This window comes from Crinia signifera, chromosome 2, assembly GCF_055691185.1.
Source record: "Crinia signifera chromosome 2, ASM5569118v1, whole genome shotgun sequence".
In the NCBI taxonomy this organism is placed as follows: Eukaryota; Metazoa; Chordata; class Amphibia; order Anura; family Myobatrachidae; genus Crinia; species Crinia signifera.
Window position 1 is genome coordinate 400878300 of NC_139218.1, and position 18538 is coordinate 400896837.

At 49.2% G+C, this 18538-nt stretch overlaps 1 protein-coding gene across 1 annotated transcript in view; it reads right to left on the reverse strand.

Moving 5' to 3' along the window:
• Positions 1-8952: 8952 nt before the first annotated feature.
• RHOG (ras homolog family member G) overlaps positions 8953-18538 on the reverse strand; it is a 70072-nt gene continuing 60486 nt past the window's right edge. Inside the window, exon 3 of the mRNA XM_083170585.1 lies at positions 8953-10537. Coding sequence (XP_083026711.1) covers positions 9937-10512 — 576 coding nt within the window. The 5' untranslated portion in view covers positions 10513-10537 and the 3' untranslated portion in view covers positions 8953-9936. The remainder of the gene's footprint in view (positions 10538-18538) is intronic.

The window sequence follows — 18538 nt, forward strand, 5'->3', positions numbered from 1 at the left end:
GACCAATAACAGCTCAGAATCTCAGCACATGCCGCAGGGGCCCCCCAGCACAGAGACCAATAACAGCTCAGAATCTCAGCACATGCCGCAGGGGCCCCCCAGCACAGAGACCAATAACAGCTCAGAATCTCAGCACATGCCGCAGGGGCCCCCCAGCACAGAGACCAATAACAGCTCAGAATCTCAGCACATGCCGCAGGGGCCCCCCAGCACAGAGACCAATAACAGCTCAGAATCTCAGCACATGCCGCAGGGGCCCCCCAGCACAGAGACCAATAACAGCTCAGAATCTCAGCACATGCCGCAGGGGCCCCCCCAGCACAGAGACCAATAACAGCTCAGAATCTCAGCACATGCCGCAGGGGCCCCCCAGCACAGAGACCAATAACAGCTCAGAATCTTATAGCCTGTAATGTTGTATATATTCCCTGCTTACCCTGCATCTGCTCATTGATGCGCAGTGCCAGATAGCGGCTACAGAGGCTGGAGCGTTGGTAATGGATACTCTCTATTTTCGGTTACGCACATCTCATGTGCCTGATGGGCCTAATTCAGGCCTGATCGCAAAACTTTTTTCTCAAAATGGGCAAAACCATGCTGCACTGCAGGTGGGGCAGATGTAACGTACAAGGGAGATTTAGATTTTGGAGAGTTATATTGTTTCTGTGCAGGGTTAATACTGGCTGCTTTATTATTACACTGCAATTTAGATTTCATTATGAACACACCTCACCCAAATCTCTCTCGCTATATGTTACATCTGCCCCCCTGCAGTGCAGCACGTTTTTGCTCATTTTGAGAACAAGTTTGTCCTGTGATCAGGTCTGACTGTCCAGACATGTGGCTGCTGAAGTTCTGTCCCATGTAATGTCGGCCTCACATACGTGTAACTTCCTCTTTACACAGTAACCTGTAGATGTCCTCATCATTCCAGTAACACAGAACAGGGAACTTGCGGGCTGACAAACCTGTGTATCATATGTGTAACACAATACAACAGCAGTACAAAACGTTTGTCGCTGTAACATTGTAACACGGATTGTATGATTTATTCTATGTGCAACAGCGTGACCCAGTAGTGTGACATGTATGTGACAATTGTGGCAGGGACAGCAGGATTTCCCTGTTTAAGCCTATAACAGCAGTTGGTTTTGGTTGAGGTCCGGACTGATCTGCAGACAGGCTGATTAGCTGCATTTGAGAATGTTATCTGTACACGGGGCTAATGCTGCTGATGCTGGACAAGCTGGCCAGGCTATAGGCTGGAGTCACATTAGGAGCCTTTGGAATACTTACCATTATTATTTGTCAGACCATGGAACCTGTTATCCATGTGAGTGACCTGACTGACTGCTGGAGAAGTAATAAACCTGCTGTCGCACAATGTAACACACACAGCACAATGTATCGCACAATGTAACACACACACAGAACAATGTAACACACAGCTCAATGTATCACACAATGTAACACACACAGAACAATGTAACACACAGCACAATGTAACACACACAGAACAATGTAACACACAGCACAATGTATCGCACAATGTAACACACACAGAACAATGTAACACACAGCTCAATGTATCACACAATGTAACACACACAGAACAATGTAACACACAGCACAATGTATTGCACAATGTAACACACACAGAACAATGTATCGCACAATGTAACACACACAGAACAATGTAACACACAGCACAATGTATTGCACAATGTCACACACACAGCACAATGTATCGCACAATGTAACACACACAGAGCAATGTAACACACAGCACAATGTATCGCACAATGTAACACACACAGAACAATGTAAAACACAGCACAATGTATCGCACAATGTAACACACACAGAACAATGTAACACACAGCACAATGTATCGCACAATGTAACACACACAGAACAATGTAACACACAGCACAATGTATGGCACAATGTAACACACACAGAACAATGTAACACACAGCACAATGTATGGCACAATGTAACACACACAGAACAATGTAACACACAGCACAATGTATCGCACAATGTAACACACACAGAACAATGTAACACACAGCACAATGTATCGCACAATGTAACACACACAGAACAATGTAACACACAGCACAATGTATCGCACAATGTAACACACACAGAACAATGTAACACACAGCACAATGTATCACACAATGTAACACACAGCAGTGTGAACTGTATGTATATGTAACAGCTGGCCATACCTTGCTACTTCCAACTGTCCCACAGCCTAACTCTATCCCTCCCTCTAGCCCCGAACCCTCCTCTACCAAATACTTACCCTAACCCTCCCCTGGGACAGTAGGGATCCCGACGGGCAATCCTCCCACGTGTGGGTACATGACCCTCATTGAGGGAGAATAGAATAGGTGGCTCATTGCGATCACCCCTCTAACTGAGTCCCCGCAATCACGATTCGGAAGTTGGACTAATGACTGTCGGAATCCTGACTGTTGGCACGCTATACCCCCCCCCCAGTGCCTAACCCTGCTCTCCCACAGCCAAATTCTAAATATCCCCCTAGTCACTAACCCTCCTCTCCCACAGCCTAACCATTCATCTAGTGCCTAGCCCTCCTCTCCCACAGCCTAACCATTCATCCAGTGCCTAACCCTCCTCTCCCACAGCCTAACCATTCATCTAGTGCCTAACCCTCCTCTCCCACAGCCTAACCATTCATCTAGTGCCTAACCCTCCTCTCCCACAGCCTAACCATTCATCTAGTACCTAGCCCTCCTCTCCCACAGCCTAACCATTCATCTAGTGCCTAACCATTCATCCAGTGCCTAACCCTCCTCTCCCACAGCCTAACCATTCACCCAGTGCCTAGCCCTTCTCTCCCACAGCCTAACCATTCATCCAGTGCCTAACCCTCCTCTCCCACAGCCTAACCATTTATCCAGTGCCTAACCTTCCTCTCCCACAGCCTAACCATTCATCCAGTGCCTAACCCTCCTCTCCCACAGCCTAACCATTCATCCAGTGCCTAACCCTCCTCTCCCACAGCCTAACCATTTATCAAGTGCCTAACCTTCCTCTCCCACAGCCTAACCATTCATCCAGTGCCTAACCCTCCTCTCCCACAGCCTAACCATTCATCCAGTGCCTAACCCTCCACTCCCACAGCCTAACCATTCATCCAGTACCAAACCCTCCTCTCCCACAGCCATACCATTCATCCAGTGCCTAACCCTCCTCTCCCACAGCCTAAAGATTCATCCAGTGCCTAGCCCTCCTCTCCCACAGCCTAACCATTCATGCAGTGTCTAACCGTCCTCTCCCACAGCCTAACCATTCATCCAGTGCCTAACCCTCTTCTCCCACAGCCTAACGATTCATCCAATGCCAAACCCTCCTCTCCCACAGCCTAACCATTCATCCAGTGCCTAACCCTCCTCTCCCACAGCCTAACCATTCATCCAGTGCCTAACCCTCCTCTCCCACAGCCTAACCATTCATCTAGTGCCTAACCCTCCTCTCCCACAGCCTAACCATTCATCCAGTGCCTAACCCTCTTCTCCCACAGCCTAACGATTCATCCAATGCCAAACCGTCCTCTCCCACAGCCTAACCATTCATCCAGTGCCTAACCCTCCTCTCCCACAGCCTAACCATTCATCCAGTGCCTAACCCTCCTCTCCCACAGCCTAACCATTCATCCAGTGCCTAACCATTCATCCAGTGCCTAACCCTCCTCTACCACAGCCTAACCATTCATCCAGTGCCTAACCCTCCTCTCCCACAGCCTAACCATTCATCCAGGGCCTAACCTTCCTCTCCCACAGCCTAACCATTCATCTAGGGCCTAACCCTCCTCTCCCACAGCCTAACCATTCATCTAGGGCCTAACCTTCCTCTCCCACAGCCTAACCATTCATCTAGTGCCTAACCCTCCTCTCCCACAGCCTAACCATTCATCCAGTGCCTAACCCTCCTCTCCCCCAGCCTAACCATTCATCCAGTGCCTAACCCTCCTCTCACAGCCTAACCATTCATCCAGTGCCTAACCCTCCTCTCCCACAGCTTAACCATTCATCCAGTGCTTAGCCCTCCTCTCCCACAGCTTAACCATTCATCTAGTGCCTAACCCTCCTCTCCCACAGCCTAATGATTCATCCAGTGCCTAACCCTCCTCTCCCACAGCTTAACATTCATCCAGTGCGTAGCCCTTCTCTTCCACAGCCTAACCATTCATCTAATGCCTAACTCTCCTCTCCCACAGCCTAACCATTCATCCAGTGCCTAACCCTCCTCTCCCACAGCCTAACCATTCATCTAGTGCCTAGCCCTCCTCTCCCACAGCCTAGCCATTCATCTAGTGCCTAACCCTCCTCTCCCACAGCCTAATGATTCATCCAGTGCCTAACCCTCCTCTCCCACAGCCTAACCATTCATCCAGTGCCTAACCCTCCTCTCCCACAGCCTAACCATTCATCTAATGCCTAACCCTCCTCTCCCACAGCCTAACCATTCATCCAGTGCCTAACCCTCCTCTCCCACAGCCTAACCATTTATCCAGTGCCTAACTCTCCTCTCCCACAGCCTAACCATTCATCCAGTGCCTAACCCTCCTCTCCCACAGCCTAACCATTCATCCAGTGCCTAACCCTCCTCTCCCACAGCCTAACCATTCATCCAGGGCCTAACCTTCCTCTCCCACAGCCTAACCATTCATCTAGGGCCTAACCCTCCTCTCCCACAGCCTAACCATTCATCTAGGGCCTAACCTTCCTCTCCCACAGCCTAACCATTCATCTAGTGCCTAACCCTCCTCTCCCACAGCCTAACCATTCATCCAGTGCCTAACCCTCCTCTCCCACAGCCTAACCATTCATCTAGTGCCTAACCCTCCTCTCCCACAGCCTAACCATTCATCTAGTGCCTAGCCCTCCTCTCCCACAACTCCCCCCCCCAGTGCCTAACCCTCCTCTTTCATAGCCTAACCCCTCATGTAGTGCCTAACCCTCCTCTCCCACAGCCTAACCATTCATCTAGTGCCTAACCATCCTCTCCCACAACTCCCCCCCCCCCCCCAGTGCCTAACCCTCCTCTTTCATAGCCTAACCGTTCATCTAGTGCAGGGGTGGGCAATAAGCAGCCCTCCAGCTGTTGATGAACTACACATCCCAGCATGCCTTGCATTAGTTTCAGCAAGGCCATATATCAAAACTAAGGCAAGGCATGCTGGGATGTGTAGTTCATCAACAGCTGGAGGGCTGCTTATTGCCCAATCCTGATCTAGTGCCTAACCCTTCTCTCCCACAACTTCCCCCTCCCCCAGTGCCAAACCCTCCTCTCAAACAGCATAACCCTTCCCCTAGTGCAGTGGTTCCTAACCGTGGTCCTCTAGTACCCCCAACAGTGCACGATTTTCAGGTCACCTGCCAGGTGCACAGGTGCACTCATTACTCACATTTTAAAAGATCCACAGGTGGACCAAATTATTTCATCTATGTGGAGACCTTGAAAATGAGCAATGTTGGGGGTACAGGGTTGGGAACCACTGCCCTAGTGCCTAACCCTACCCCCCCCCCCCCCAGTGCCCAATCCTCCTCTACCACACCTCACCCATCTCCTAGTGCAGTGGTTCCCAACCCTGGTCCTCAAGTACCCCCAACAGTGCACGTTTTGCAGGTCTCCACACAGAATCACAAGTGATATAATTAGCTCCACCTGTGGATCTTTTAAAATGTGCCTGAATAATCTGTGCACCTGCCGGGTGACCTGGAAAACGTGTACTGTTGGGGGTACTTGAGGACCAGGGTTGGGAACCACTGTCCTAGTGCAGTGATGGAGAACTTTGGCATTCCAGCTGTTGAACTACACGTCCCAGCATGTCCTGCACATTTGGCCATGCTAAAACTGTTGCAGGGCATGCTGGGACGTGTAGTTCAACAACAGCTGAAGTGCCAAGTATCTCCATCACTGCATTAGTACATTACCCTTCTTTTCCACAGCCTAACCCCAAACCTACCCCTAGTGCCTAAGCCTCCACTTCTACAGCCTGTGTGGTATAATGTGAGCTGGTAGCACTATGTGGTTTAATATAAGCTGGTGGCACTATGTGGTATAATATAAGCTGGTGGCACTATGTGGTATATTGTGAGCTGGTGGCACTATGTGGTATAATGTGAGCTGGTGGCACTGTGTGGTATAATATAAGCTGGAGGCACTGTGTGGTATAATATAAGCTGGAGGCACTGTGTGTTATAATATAAGCTGGGGGCACTGTGTGGTATAATGTGAGCTGGTGGCACTATGTGGTGTAATAAGCTGGGGGCACTGTGTGGTATAATATAAGCTGGGGGAACTGTGTGGTATAATATAAGATGGAGGCACTGTGTGGTATAATATAAGCTGGGGGCACTGTGTGGTATAATGTGAGCTGGTGGCACCATGTGGTGTAATATAAACTGTGGGCACTGTGTGGAATAATATAAGCTGTGGGCACTGTGTGGAATAATATAAGCTGTGGGCACTGTGTGGTATAATATAAGCTGTGGGCACTGTGTGGTATAATATAAGCTGGAGGCACTGTGTGGTATAATATAAACTGGAGGCACTGTGTGGTATAATATAAACTGGAGGCACTGTGTGGTATAATATAAGCTGGGGGCACTGTGTGGTATAATATAAGCTGGGGGCACTGTGTGGTATAATGTGAGCTGGTGGCACTATGTGGTGTAATATAAGCTGTGGGCACTGTGTGGAATAATATAAGCTGTGGGCACTGTGTGGAATAATATAAGCTGTGGGCACTGTGTGGTATAATATAAGCTGTGGGCACTGTGTGGTATAATATAAGCTGTGGGCACTGTGTGGTATAATATAAGCTGGAGGCACTGTGTGGTATAATATAAACTGGAGGCACTGTGTGGTATAATATAAACTGGAGGCACTGTGTGGTATAATATAAGCTGGGGGCACTGTGTGGTATAATATAAGCTGGGGGCACTGTGTGGTATAATGTGAGCTGGTGGCACTATGTGGTGTAATATAAGCTGTGGGCACTGTGTGGAATAATATATGCTGTGGGCACTGTGTGGAATAATATAAGCTGTGGGCACTGTGTGGAATAATATAAGCTGTGGGCACTGTGTGGTATAATATAAGCTGGAGGCACTATAGAATCTTTAGCACACTGGTGAGACTGGAAGTGTTTAAACATGAATCTTGTTAATTATATCACCACCATGTATACTGACCATTTTATTTGCAGAAGCCTCCTCAAGTTAGTAACACTGGGGCCCCCACAAACCGGGTGTGGTACAGGGGTCCTACAGTCGGGATCCCGACAGTCATTAGGCCGACGTCGGGATCCTGACTGGCCGGACCCAGACAGCATGGTGAGCGTAACAAAGCCCCTTGCGGGCACGGTGGTTCGCTACGCTCGCAACCTATTCTATTCTCCCTCTATGGGGCTCGTGGACCCCCACGAGGCAGGGGCAAACGCAGGATTTTCAGAAGGGGGTTTCCAGAGGGGCGGAGCAAAGCACGGAGATGGACACTTAGGTGACCCAGTATATGCCGGGTCAGTTAAAGTATTATAGATAGACCAAATGTATATAAGTAATAAAATATATATAAATATATATCACACACACATATATACATACATATATATACATACAGGGGCATCAACAGCAGTGTAGACCCCTGGGCGTAGCAATGTATTGGGGCCCCTACCGTTCCATCCAGCGGTAGGGGTGGGGGAAGATTTGATGTCCCGCGGGTGGTAGGGGGTATTATATCAACCGCTCAGCATGTAGGGCCTGGATCAGTAATTTCCACTAATTACCCCTTTACTGCACAGATGGTGGGAGACGGGGTGGGAGAAGGGGGCATTGGGCTGAATGAAGGGGCCCTGATACATAACTTCCAGGGTGGTAGAGGATGTTTAATACGCAGAGGAGGGGTGTATAGTGGAGTGGGCTTATTATTCATAATTTTTTGGTGGGAGGACACTTGCTTGACTGCGGATATCTCCAGTTCCCGGAAATAGATTTTAATGGAATTAAAAACTAGAGAATCCCACCTACCAAATGCTATTGGGGACTAGGGGATCAGAGTTCAGGAGGCAGAGCAATCTGCCCACGAGTATATAATACTACATACCAGGTGTCTGGAGCTGGAGCAGTAACCAGCTGCTGGAAGGCTGATATCTCTGGTTCTGGGAACAGTAGAGACAAGCTGCTAGTGTCCATCAAAGGGGGAGAGTCCCAGCTTTTGGAATATATCCTCAGAAAAGCTCTAAAGGGCCCCTTACACTTGTGAGATTTTGTGAGATTTCATCCAATTTGAGTCAATTTATCTGACAAGATCTGATGTGCCGTCTGACAAAATCTTATGTGCCTGATGTGTAGGACACAATCCACAATCCTGTGCCATTGGGTATAACCAAGAGATTGGAAGAGATTGAACCTCCTGCACATAGGATAAATCTCGAGTCAATCAGGTTCAATTTGTTGAGACAATAAGTTGACAAGTGTAAGGGGGCCTTTAGTCAGACAGAACCTGAAATATCTGACTGGGAAGAGCAATTAACAGGCTTGGATGGGGACCACTGCTTTGAAGTCAGATATCTCCGGTTCTCAAGGGCCAATTTTTAAAATTCTTGTACCCATGGAAAGAGGGGACCCTCAGCTTTCAGGACCCTTAGACTCATGGGGGGTTTTCTGGGTACTCAGAAACCCCCCTGTGTGCGCAAGGGAAAATAGCAGGTGGCCGTCAGGAACCAGGCTGTCAGTGTTTTGACAGTCGGGATCCCGACGTCGGGTAAATGCCTGTCGGGATCCCGACTGTTGGGACCCTGTCCGGCACCCCACAAACCTTAATCCAGACCTGAGATGAGCATTATGTTGTGATCTATATATGGGGCATAGAAGAGAGATACACAAAATACTAGAAATGGTGCAGGTCTTTGCATATACATTACATTTAATGACTGTACAGTTCAGATAATAAGCACCCAAGCGCTAAGGAAATGGAAGCAAACATAATTATTTTCTCTGAATGACACCATAAACGTTTGGGCAGCCGCCCCGTCAGCACAGAGTAATCTGACATACAGCACCCTCACTGTATCCGTATAAATGGGTTTCCAATGTTTTTGTCCAGCCACACGCCCTCACTGTGCTTTGTCCTCACCTACGCGCCCCGGACCCTTGTTGGCCAGAGGCGTAAGTCCGCATTGCGTGTGGAAAGAGAAGCACAACGCAGTGAAGATCCACATGTGCGCAGACTGAATCCCAGCTCTGGATAATGCCTCTGTGTCTCCATATATTCCCACCCATATTCTGTAATATTGAATCCTTGGTAATTTCTTGGTTACAATATTTCCACTTTTAACATTTATGGGACATATTTATTAATTATTGGGACTGGAAAATGATCATGTCTTTGTACCATTATTTGAGGCACATAGGGACAGGGGCTGTAAGATGAGTCTGACTATTACACAATTAATTATGACCCTGAGAGAGGCATCACTGTTGAACAAACAGCAGGTTTTGAACTTCGAAGAGGCCACCTCCACGCGTTCGCCTGAGGTTCTGGAAAGTCGGTATTGGTGTGTGGGTGGTGGTGATGGAAGCAGTAAGTCTTGCATAGGGGGGTGGAAAACCTTGCCCCAGCCCTGGTTCTGACCTATGGCTTGTGTTGTGACAGCCGGTGACTGGCACATGCAAACCGATCCAAGACAAGGTGACCATGCAGCTGTCCAAGGTTTTTCCACTGAACCAAGGTCACCTGTCCTGAATCTTGGGTCGATATTACAGAATACAGATGTACTTTATTTATTGCTTAAGGGGGCTGCATATTCCAAACAGTCTTCAGCATTTAGAAAGAGGAGTATTGGGCCTCGAATGGACATTTTGAGGACGTTCTCCTGGAGGCCTTCTCCACTCACAAAATGAAGCATGGACTCTTCTTCTTGACCGGAGTTGGGTCGAGAACGGCCTTCACTGACTCCATAAAGACCTCCTTGATGCCGTCATGGTTCAAAGCTGAGCACTCCATGTACTTGACGGCGTGGATGTGCTTGGACAGGCTGACGCCCTGCTGGTGGCTGATCAGGGACAGGTTCTGCTCCTTCAGCTTTTTGATGATCTCAGGGTTGTTCCGGAGGTCCTTCTTAGTCCCCACCAGGAGGATGGGCACATTAGGACAGTGGTGGCTCACCTCTGGGTACCACTTGTGCTTTACATTTTCATAGGACGGAGGACTAGAGATGGAGAAGCAGATGATAAAGACGTTAGTCTGGGGGTAAGAGAGCGTCCGTAGCCGGTCGTACTCCTCCTGGCCCGCCGTGTCCCACAGGTTTAAGCTAACAGTTCTCCCTTCCACTGTACTCTGAGCGCTGTAATTGTCGAACACGGTGGGGATGTACTCCTTGGGGAAGGCGTTGGTGGTGTAGCAGATGAGAAGGCAGGTCTTCCCCACAGCGCCATCGCCCACCACCACGCACTTAATGCTCTGCATCGTATATGTGCTGCGTCTCAGCAACCTGGAGAAGAAAGAGACGGACAAGGTCAGACATGGATGTTGCTACCAGCAATATACTCAGTAGTTACTCCTGCTGCAGATTAGGAAATACCAGGACCGACAGTATCTCAATGGTTGCTATAGGTGACATAACTCTCCTGCAGACCAGGTTTTCTGCAACATCCCAATACCTGGTGCAAAACTGCAACATAACTGTCCCTAGTGTTCTGTCCCCAGCTTACCGCGTTTCCATATGTACCAAGCCCTGGGCGACGGAGCTTTGGCGCGGAGGGTAATGGCATCTTTTGCTGGCATTACCCTATAGAAGCCCATGGGCTGCTCTCTGAATCATCTGGGTGGGGATCCAATCGGATGCCTCCCAGCACACCCTGTGACCACCCACATGCGCAGACAGCCTCTTGGGTCACAAACCCGGATGCCCAGGGGCCGGCGCTGATCGTGTTACTAATTATATGTGACTAGTAACAATGCGCCATGTGGCGGGATGTAATGCGAATGCTTAGAACATCCCGCCCTAATGCTGGGTTCACAATAGGCGATTCCCGACACCGCTGATATCAGTAACTATATCAGTGGTGCCTCAGGAGTCACAATATAGTGCATAAACCCTGACTGATATCGGTAAGAATATCGGTCAGTGATGTCACTCGCCCCTCCTCCATACATCCAGTTGTTGATTATATTGTCTGAGCTGCATCTGCCGCCCGAATGCCCCCCCCCCCCCTCAACAGCCACCCGTTCCCCTCTTTGATGTGTCAGGAAAACACATCTCCTCGTATGCCTCCGCTGCGGGAGAAATGGATCGATGGTCGCAGAACATCGAATGATTTCACCTGGCTTCGCAAATCTTTTTTTTAAAATTTGCGAGCACCAGGAGCGCATAATAAAAGACCATGCGCAGTCCCAAAAAACATCGGGACGGGGCCGAACTCAGTATTGCGAGTGAACCAGAATGACCCCCAGTGGCAGAGATGCACGTGATATCGCCAACAATCACGATATCGTCCATAGCATTAGAAATATATATCGCCCAGTCTGTACCCGCCATCCGGGTTTATTCAGTGATTGGGCGCTGACAAACAATGGCAGCCGGTTCTGCTAATAAACCCTTTGTACTTCATCATAGATAGCATCCGCTGATCCGTCCCTTCTTATTACGGTTGGGTTACTGGCAATATCTATATATAACTGCAGTGATGTACACGTAGCTCTCCCGACATGGGGTACATTACTATATCCCCTATAATCTCCCCAGGAATAATCACACGGCATACACCATGAACGTGACCCCACAACTAGCTGTGAACCCCGCAGACGCCTCGGCGGCCCTGTCACAGGAAAGGGGGGGCTGTGGGAAGTATAATGAGTCCCAATCATAGCACACAGGGCTGTAATGCAAACGCCGGATTACCCTCCCCCGTCACAGGAAACGGCCGGGGTTCACAGAGAGGAATTTCTTGTGTCACAATAACAAAACGAAAACATTTTTGAGGAAATAATTCATATTGCGGAGAGTGGGATTATACCGCAGCACATTACAGTAAGTGCTGCAACCCTGGTCTGCAGACACATATACAAACCAATGACTTAGGCCTGTGGGAGCAAACCTGTGCTGACATGGAGAGGACATATAAACTCTACACGTATCACGCTGCTTAATCTTACACGCAGTGGTGCAAGTAGAATTTATTTTCTTAGTGGTACTGAGCTACATTATGCCACACACCATAATACTCATTACACAGTATGCCACACACTGTAATACTCATGACACATTATGCCACACACTGTAATACCCATGACACATTATGCCACACACCATAATACTCATTACACAGTATGCCACACACTGTTTTACTCATGACACATTATGCCACACACCGTAATACCCATGACACATTATGCCACACACCGTAATACTCATGACACATTATGCCACACCGTAATACACATTACACATTATGCCACACACCGTAATACCCATGACACATTATGCCACACACCGTAATACTCATTACACAGTTATGCCACTGACACCATTTTACAGTATGTCCCACACACCATAATGCCCATTGTATATTATACCACACATCGTAGTTCCCATTACACCTTAAGCCGCTGACACCATTTTGTGTCCCACACACGTTGACCCACAGTAAGGCTGATAATAACTTGTTGCCAGGTGTTTCATGGCAATATATGCAGCTTTCTGCATCTTCTCCCAACGGCGCCAACCCGGAAGTAGCACGGCGCCATGCTGGCGCCGTGAAAGTAAAGAAGTACCAAAGTTAGATCTGGGTGGGGTGTGTTCAAACAGAAATCTAAATTGCAGTGTAAGAATAAAGCAGTCAGTATTCACCCTGCACAGAAACAAAATAACTCACCCCTAATGTAACTCTCTCTGCACATGTTACATCTGCCCCACCTGCAGTTCAGCATGGTTTTGTCCATTAAAGAAGGAGTTTAATGCCCCTACTAGTGTTGCTTAAACATAATGCCTCTAGTAGGACTTACCGCCCCAGCGGCTCGCTGTCCGGGGGTTTCTTGTTCGTTGCCATGGGGTTATATGCTCCAGTCAGCATGGCTTATACGGCCTGCTGTTACAGGTGTGCGGGAGCCAGTCAGCAGGTGGGGGGCGTGGTGGCATTAATTAAAAAAATTCAGAGTAGGGAACACTTCATAGTAAGGCGTATCGTGAATAAGTGTCTTAAAGTTAATGGTACGCCATACCATGCCGGCTTGCAGCACTGCTTACATGTCTATGTGTGACTATTGGACCCCCCCCCCAGCACAGTACCACCTCTAGAAGGAATACTCTGTGTTCATAAATGGAATCACTTTTCATTATCCGTTCTAACTGTGCAAGCGCGCTACTGCATTCGCGGATGGTCTCCTGTATGCAGCTAATGTGCGCAAATACGCCCATGACACGCCTGGAAATGTACTGAGGTGCCCACCGCCGGCCTCTTACATCTCAGGATCCATGTACACGCAGCGGGGGCCATAGATGCTTTGATAAATGACCATCTGAGCATCCATAAGTTACAGAGAATGGCCGCGGGTACTGAGGCGCCGGCGCCATCTTTTCTGAGCACAAGATCGCAGATAACGGCTGAGACATCATCGTCACACGCCTGCATTTTTTTCCTGCCACCCTCTGTAACCACCTGCATACAGGAGTGGGGCGGTACGGGTTGAGAACAGAACCCCTGTAAAAGCTGTGATACCCCCCCACATGCGGTACCCCAATAACGGGGTTTTTACTGCATTTTCGTGTTATAACATCCCGCCTCAGATTCAGACCCACGCGTAAGTGGGGATCCGGATGTTGTGGCCACTGTGCTCTGGTTGCCTGTGTGCCCCGGTCGCAGTGTACCAGACAGGTTGTGCCATTTGGGGGGGAGAGATGGGCACCATCGCACAAAATGGAGGGACATTGCCTTGGCTTTGCCGGAGTGCCAACAGCATCTTCTGATGTGGGTTAACTGGGCCGTGATGTGGCGGCAGCAAAGTGCCGACGTAACGTGAGGGTAGACTCTACATCAGGTACCACCGGCTTCATTACCTTTAGTTTCCAGCAGTGTTTTACGGTAATGAGGCTGAAGAAAGCGAGATGTCAGCTTCCCCTCCAGCACAAGAGGAAGTTCCATGTGAAATCCTGTACCTCATACCTCATCCTTCCTCTTTTCACCTAGTACCGAGTAATATACTACTTCCCCTTAGCCTGTCGGCCCCTGGGCCCCAACCACGTTCTTTATCTGTGACATAAAATAACACTTGTAACGCTGTTCTGTGATAGTCCTATATCAGGGCCTTCCGTCTGCGCCCATTCACAGCGCCAATATCAGCTCTATGATGTGATAATGCGAGACCTGGAGAGAGATAAGGTATCAGCCAACCAGCTCCAGTCCTTAGGAGCTGCCATGTTCATTTCTGTCTACCTTATCTCTCTCTCCCCGCAGATGTGGGGTTATTTCTGCGGCCCCATGTTGGGGAGGCCTTGTGTCCCTGATTCCCGGTGAGGGATGTCTGGGAGGCTTGTGTCCGGGAGGAAGGTTAGGAAGTTGTGTCTGCACAATATAGGAAGCGCTGGGTCCTATATGAATAAGTCTGGTATGGAAGCCATAGGAAGTGCCTCATCCTGCTCCGAATACCTCCCACATAGCCATTGTGCAGGGCAGCTGCAGCCTGGGGTGTAATGGAAGCACAGTGACAATGACAACTTCTGTGTCTGGGGGGAGCACAGTGACAATGACAACTTCTGTGTCTGGGGGAAGCACAGTGACAATAACAACTGTGTCTGGGCCACACTAACAGCAGGCGTCTGATCGGTGCTAAGGTTCAGCCATCTTAGTAAATACGAGCCAATGCCTCTCCGGTGAGACAGACGGACAGCTTACCTAGGAGTAACAGATAATACAACCTGTCCAGGATGTGATGCACAATGGGGAAGATTTATCAACGTAACAAGTAACTGGTACTTAAGTGGCGTTGCGGAAATGGCAGGGGAGAATGGCGCAGTGAATGAAGCCCCACCCCTGCTGCAAAATACTGCAATTGAATGTGCTGCGGGAGGCGGGGTCATGACGATCCCGTACCCTGGATGTATCGAGACATAGGAAGGTTGTTTGTGGGGGTCTTCTAGACATTGAATGCCCCTATCTACAATGAATGGGTCACAGGGAAATTGGGGTGCTGAAACTCGGAGGTGTGGATATCTGTGTGGGGCCCCTGGTTTTAGGACTCCTCAGGGGCCCTGCATCACATGGAGAGAAGCTGGCAGAGAACAAGGCGGGAAACAATGTTAGTAACAGAAGCCCATTTCACAAGCTATTTTCTGCAGTCCCCACCCTGTCTCCTCTGGTACAACTTCCGCTCATTAACCTCACTCACTGCAAGTACGCTTTATATTAACCTTGTCACTGCCGCAGTCCTATAGGAGACAGGAGCCATAACCAGGCAGAGTGGTTAGGGACCAGACCTGCCTTCACCCTATCCTACCACCTGCTATTCCCAGCATTACACAACCACCCTATCCTACTATGTCCAACCAGACCTACCTTCTATCCCACACTATACCCAACCACCCTATCCTACCACTTGCTATTCCCAGCATCACCCAACCACTATATCCTACTATGTCCAACGAGACCTACCTTCTATCCCACACTATACCCAACCACTCTATCCTACCACCTGATATTCCCAGCATTGCCCAACCACACTATCCTAATATGTCCAACCAGACCTACCTTCTATCCCCAACTATACCCAACCACCCTATCCTACCACCCGCTATTCCCAGCATCATCCAACCACTCTATCCTACTATGTCCAACCAGTCCTACCCTTTATCCCACACTATACCCAACCACCCCATCCTACCACCCGCTATTCCCAGCATCACCCATCCACTCTATCCTACTATGTCCAACCAGACCTACCTTCTATCCTCACCTATACCTCACCACTCTATCCTACCACCCGCTATTCCCAGCATCACCCAACCACCCTATCCTACTATGTCCAACCAGACCTACCTTCTATCCCCAACTATACCCCACCACCCTATCCTACCACCTGCTATTCCCAGCATCACCCAACCACTCTATCCTACTATGTCCAACCAGACCTACCCTCTATCCCACACTATACCCAACCACCCCATCCTACCACCCGCTAGTCCCATCATTACCCAACCACCCTATCCTACTATGTCCAACCAGACCTACCTTCTATCCCACACTATACCCAATCACCCTATCCTACCACCCGTTATTCCCAGCATCACCCAACCACTATATCCTACTATGTCCAACCAGACCTACCTTCTATCCCACACTATACCCAACCACCCTATCCTACCACCCGTTATTCCCAGCATCACCCAACCACTATATCCTACTATGTCCAACCAGACCTACCTTCTATCCCACACTATACCCAACCACCATATCCTACCACCCGTTAGTCCCATCATTACCCAACCACCCTATCCTACTATGTCCAACCAGACCTACCTTCTATCCCCAACTATACCCAACCACCCTATCCTACCACCCGCTATTCCCAGCATCACCCAACCACCCTATCCTACTATGTCCAACCAGACCTACCTTCTATCCCACACTATAGCCAATCACCCTATCCTACCACCTGCTATTCCCAGCATCACCCAACCACCCTATCCTACTATGTCCAACCAGACCTACCTTCTATCCCACACTATACCCAATCACCCTATCCTACCACCCACTATTCCCAACATTACCCAATCACCCTATCCTACTATGTCCAACCAGACCTACCTTCTATCCCACACTATACCCAACCACCCTATCCTACCACCCGCTATTCCCAGCATCACCCAACCACCATATCCTACTATGTCCAACCAGACCTACCCTCTATCCCACACTATACCCAACCACCCCATCCTACCACCCGTTAGTCCCATCATTACCCAACCACCCTTTCCTACTATGTCCAACCAGACCTACCTTCTATCCCCAACTATACCCAACCACCCTATCCTACCACCCGCTATTCCCAGCATCACCCAACCACCCTATCCTACTATGTCCAACCAGACCTACCTTCTATCCCACACTATAGCCAATCACCCTATCCTACCACCTGCTATTCCCAGCATCACCCAACCACCCTATCCTACTATGTCCAACCAGACCTACCTTCTATCCCACACTATACCCAATCACCCTATCCTACCACCCACTATTCCCAACATTACCCAATCACCCTATCCTACTATGTCCAACCAGAGCTACCTTCTATCCCACACTATACCCAACCACCCTATCCTACCACCCGCTATTCCCAGCATCACCCAACCACCATATCCTACTATGTCCAACCAGACCTACCCTCTATCCCACACTATACCCAACCACCCTATCCTACCACCCGTTAGTCCCATCATTACCCAACCACCCTTTCCTACTATGTCCAACCAGACCTACCTTCTATCCCACACTATACCCAACCACCCCATCCTACCACCCGTTAGTCCCATCATTACCCAACCACCCTTTCCTACTATGTCCAACCAGACCTACCTTCTATCCCACACTATAGCCAATCACCCTATCCTACCACCTGCTATTCCCAGCATCACCCAACCACCCTATCCTACTATGTCCAACCAGACCTACCTTCTATCCCACACTATACCCAATCACCCTATCCTACCACCCACTATTCCCAACATTACCCAATCACCCTATCCTACTATGTCCAACAAGACCTACCTTCTATCCCACACTATACCCAACCACCCCATCCTACCACCCGTTAGTCCCATCATTACCCAACCACCCTATCCTACTATGTCCAACCAGACCTACCTTCTATCCCACACTATACCCAACCACCCTATCCTACCACCTGCTAGTCCCATCATTACCCAACCACCCTATCCTACTATGTCCAACCAGACCTACCTTCTATCCCCAACTATACCCAACCACCCTATCCTACCACCGGCTATTACCAGCATCACCCAACCACTCTATCCTACTATGTCCAACCAGACCTACCTTCTATCCCACACTATACCCAACCACCCTATCCTACCACCTGCTAGTCCCATCATTACCCAACCACCCTATCCTACTATGTCCAACCAGACCTACCTTCTATCCCCAACTATACCCAACCACCCTATCCTACCACCCGCTATTCCCAACATCACCCAACCACTCTATCCTACTATGTCCAACCAGACCTACCCTCTATCCCCAACTATACCCAACCACCCTATCCTACCACCCGCTATTCCAGCATTACCCAACCTCTCTATCCTACTATGTCCAACCAGACCTACCTTCTATCCCACACTATACCCAACCACCCCATCCTACCACCCGCTAGTCCCATCATTACCCAACCACCCTATCCTACTATGTCCAACCAGACCTACCTTCTATCCCCAACTATACCCAACCACCCTATCCTACCACCCGCTATTCCCAACATCACCCAA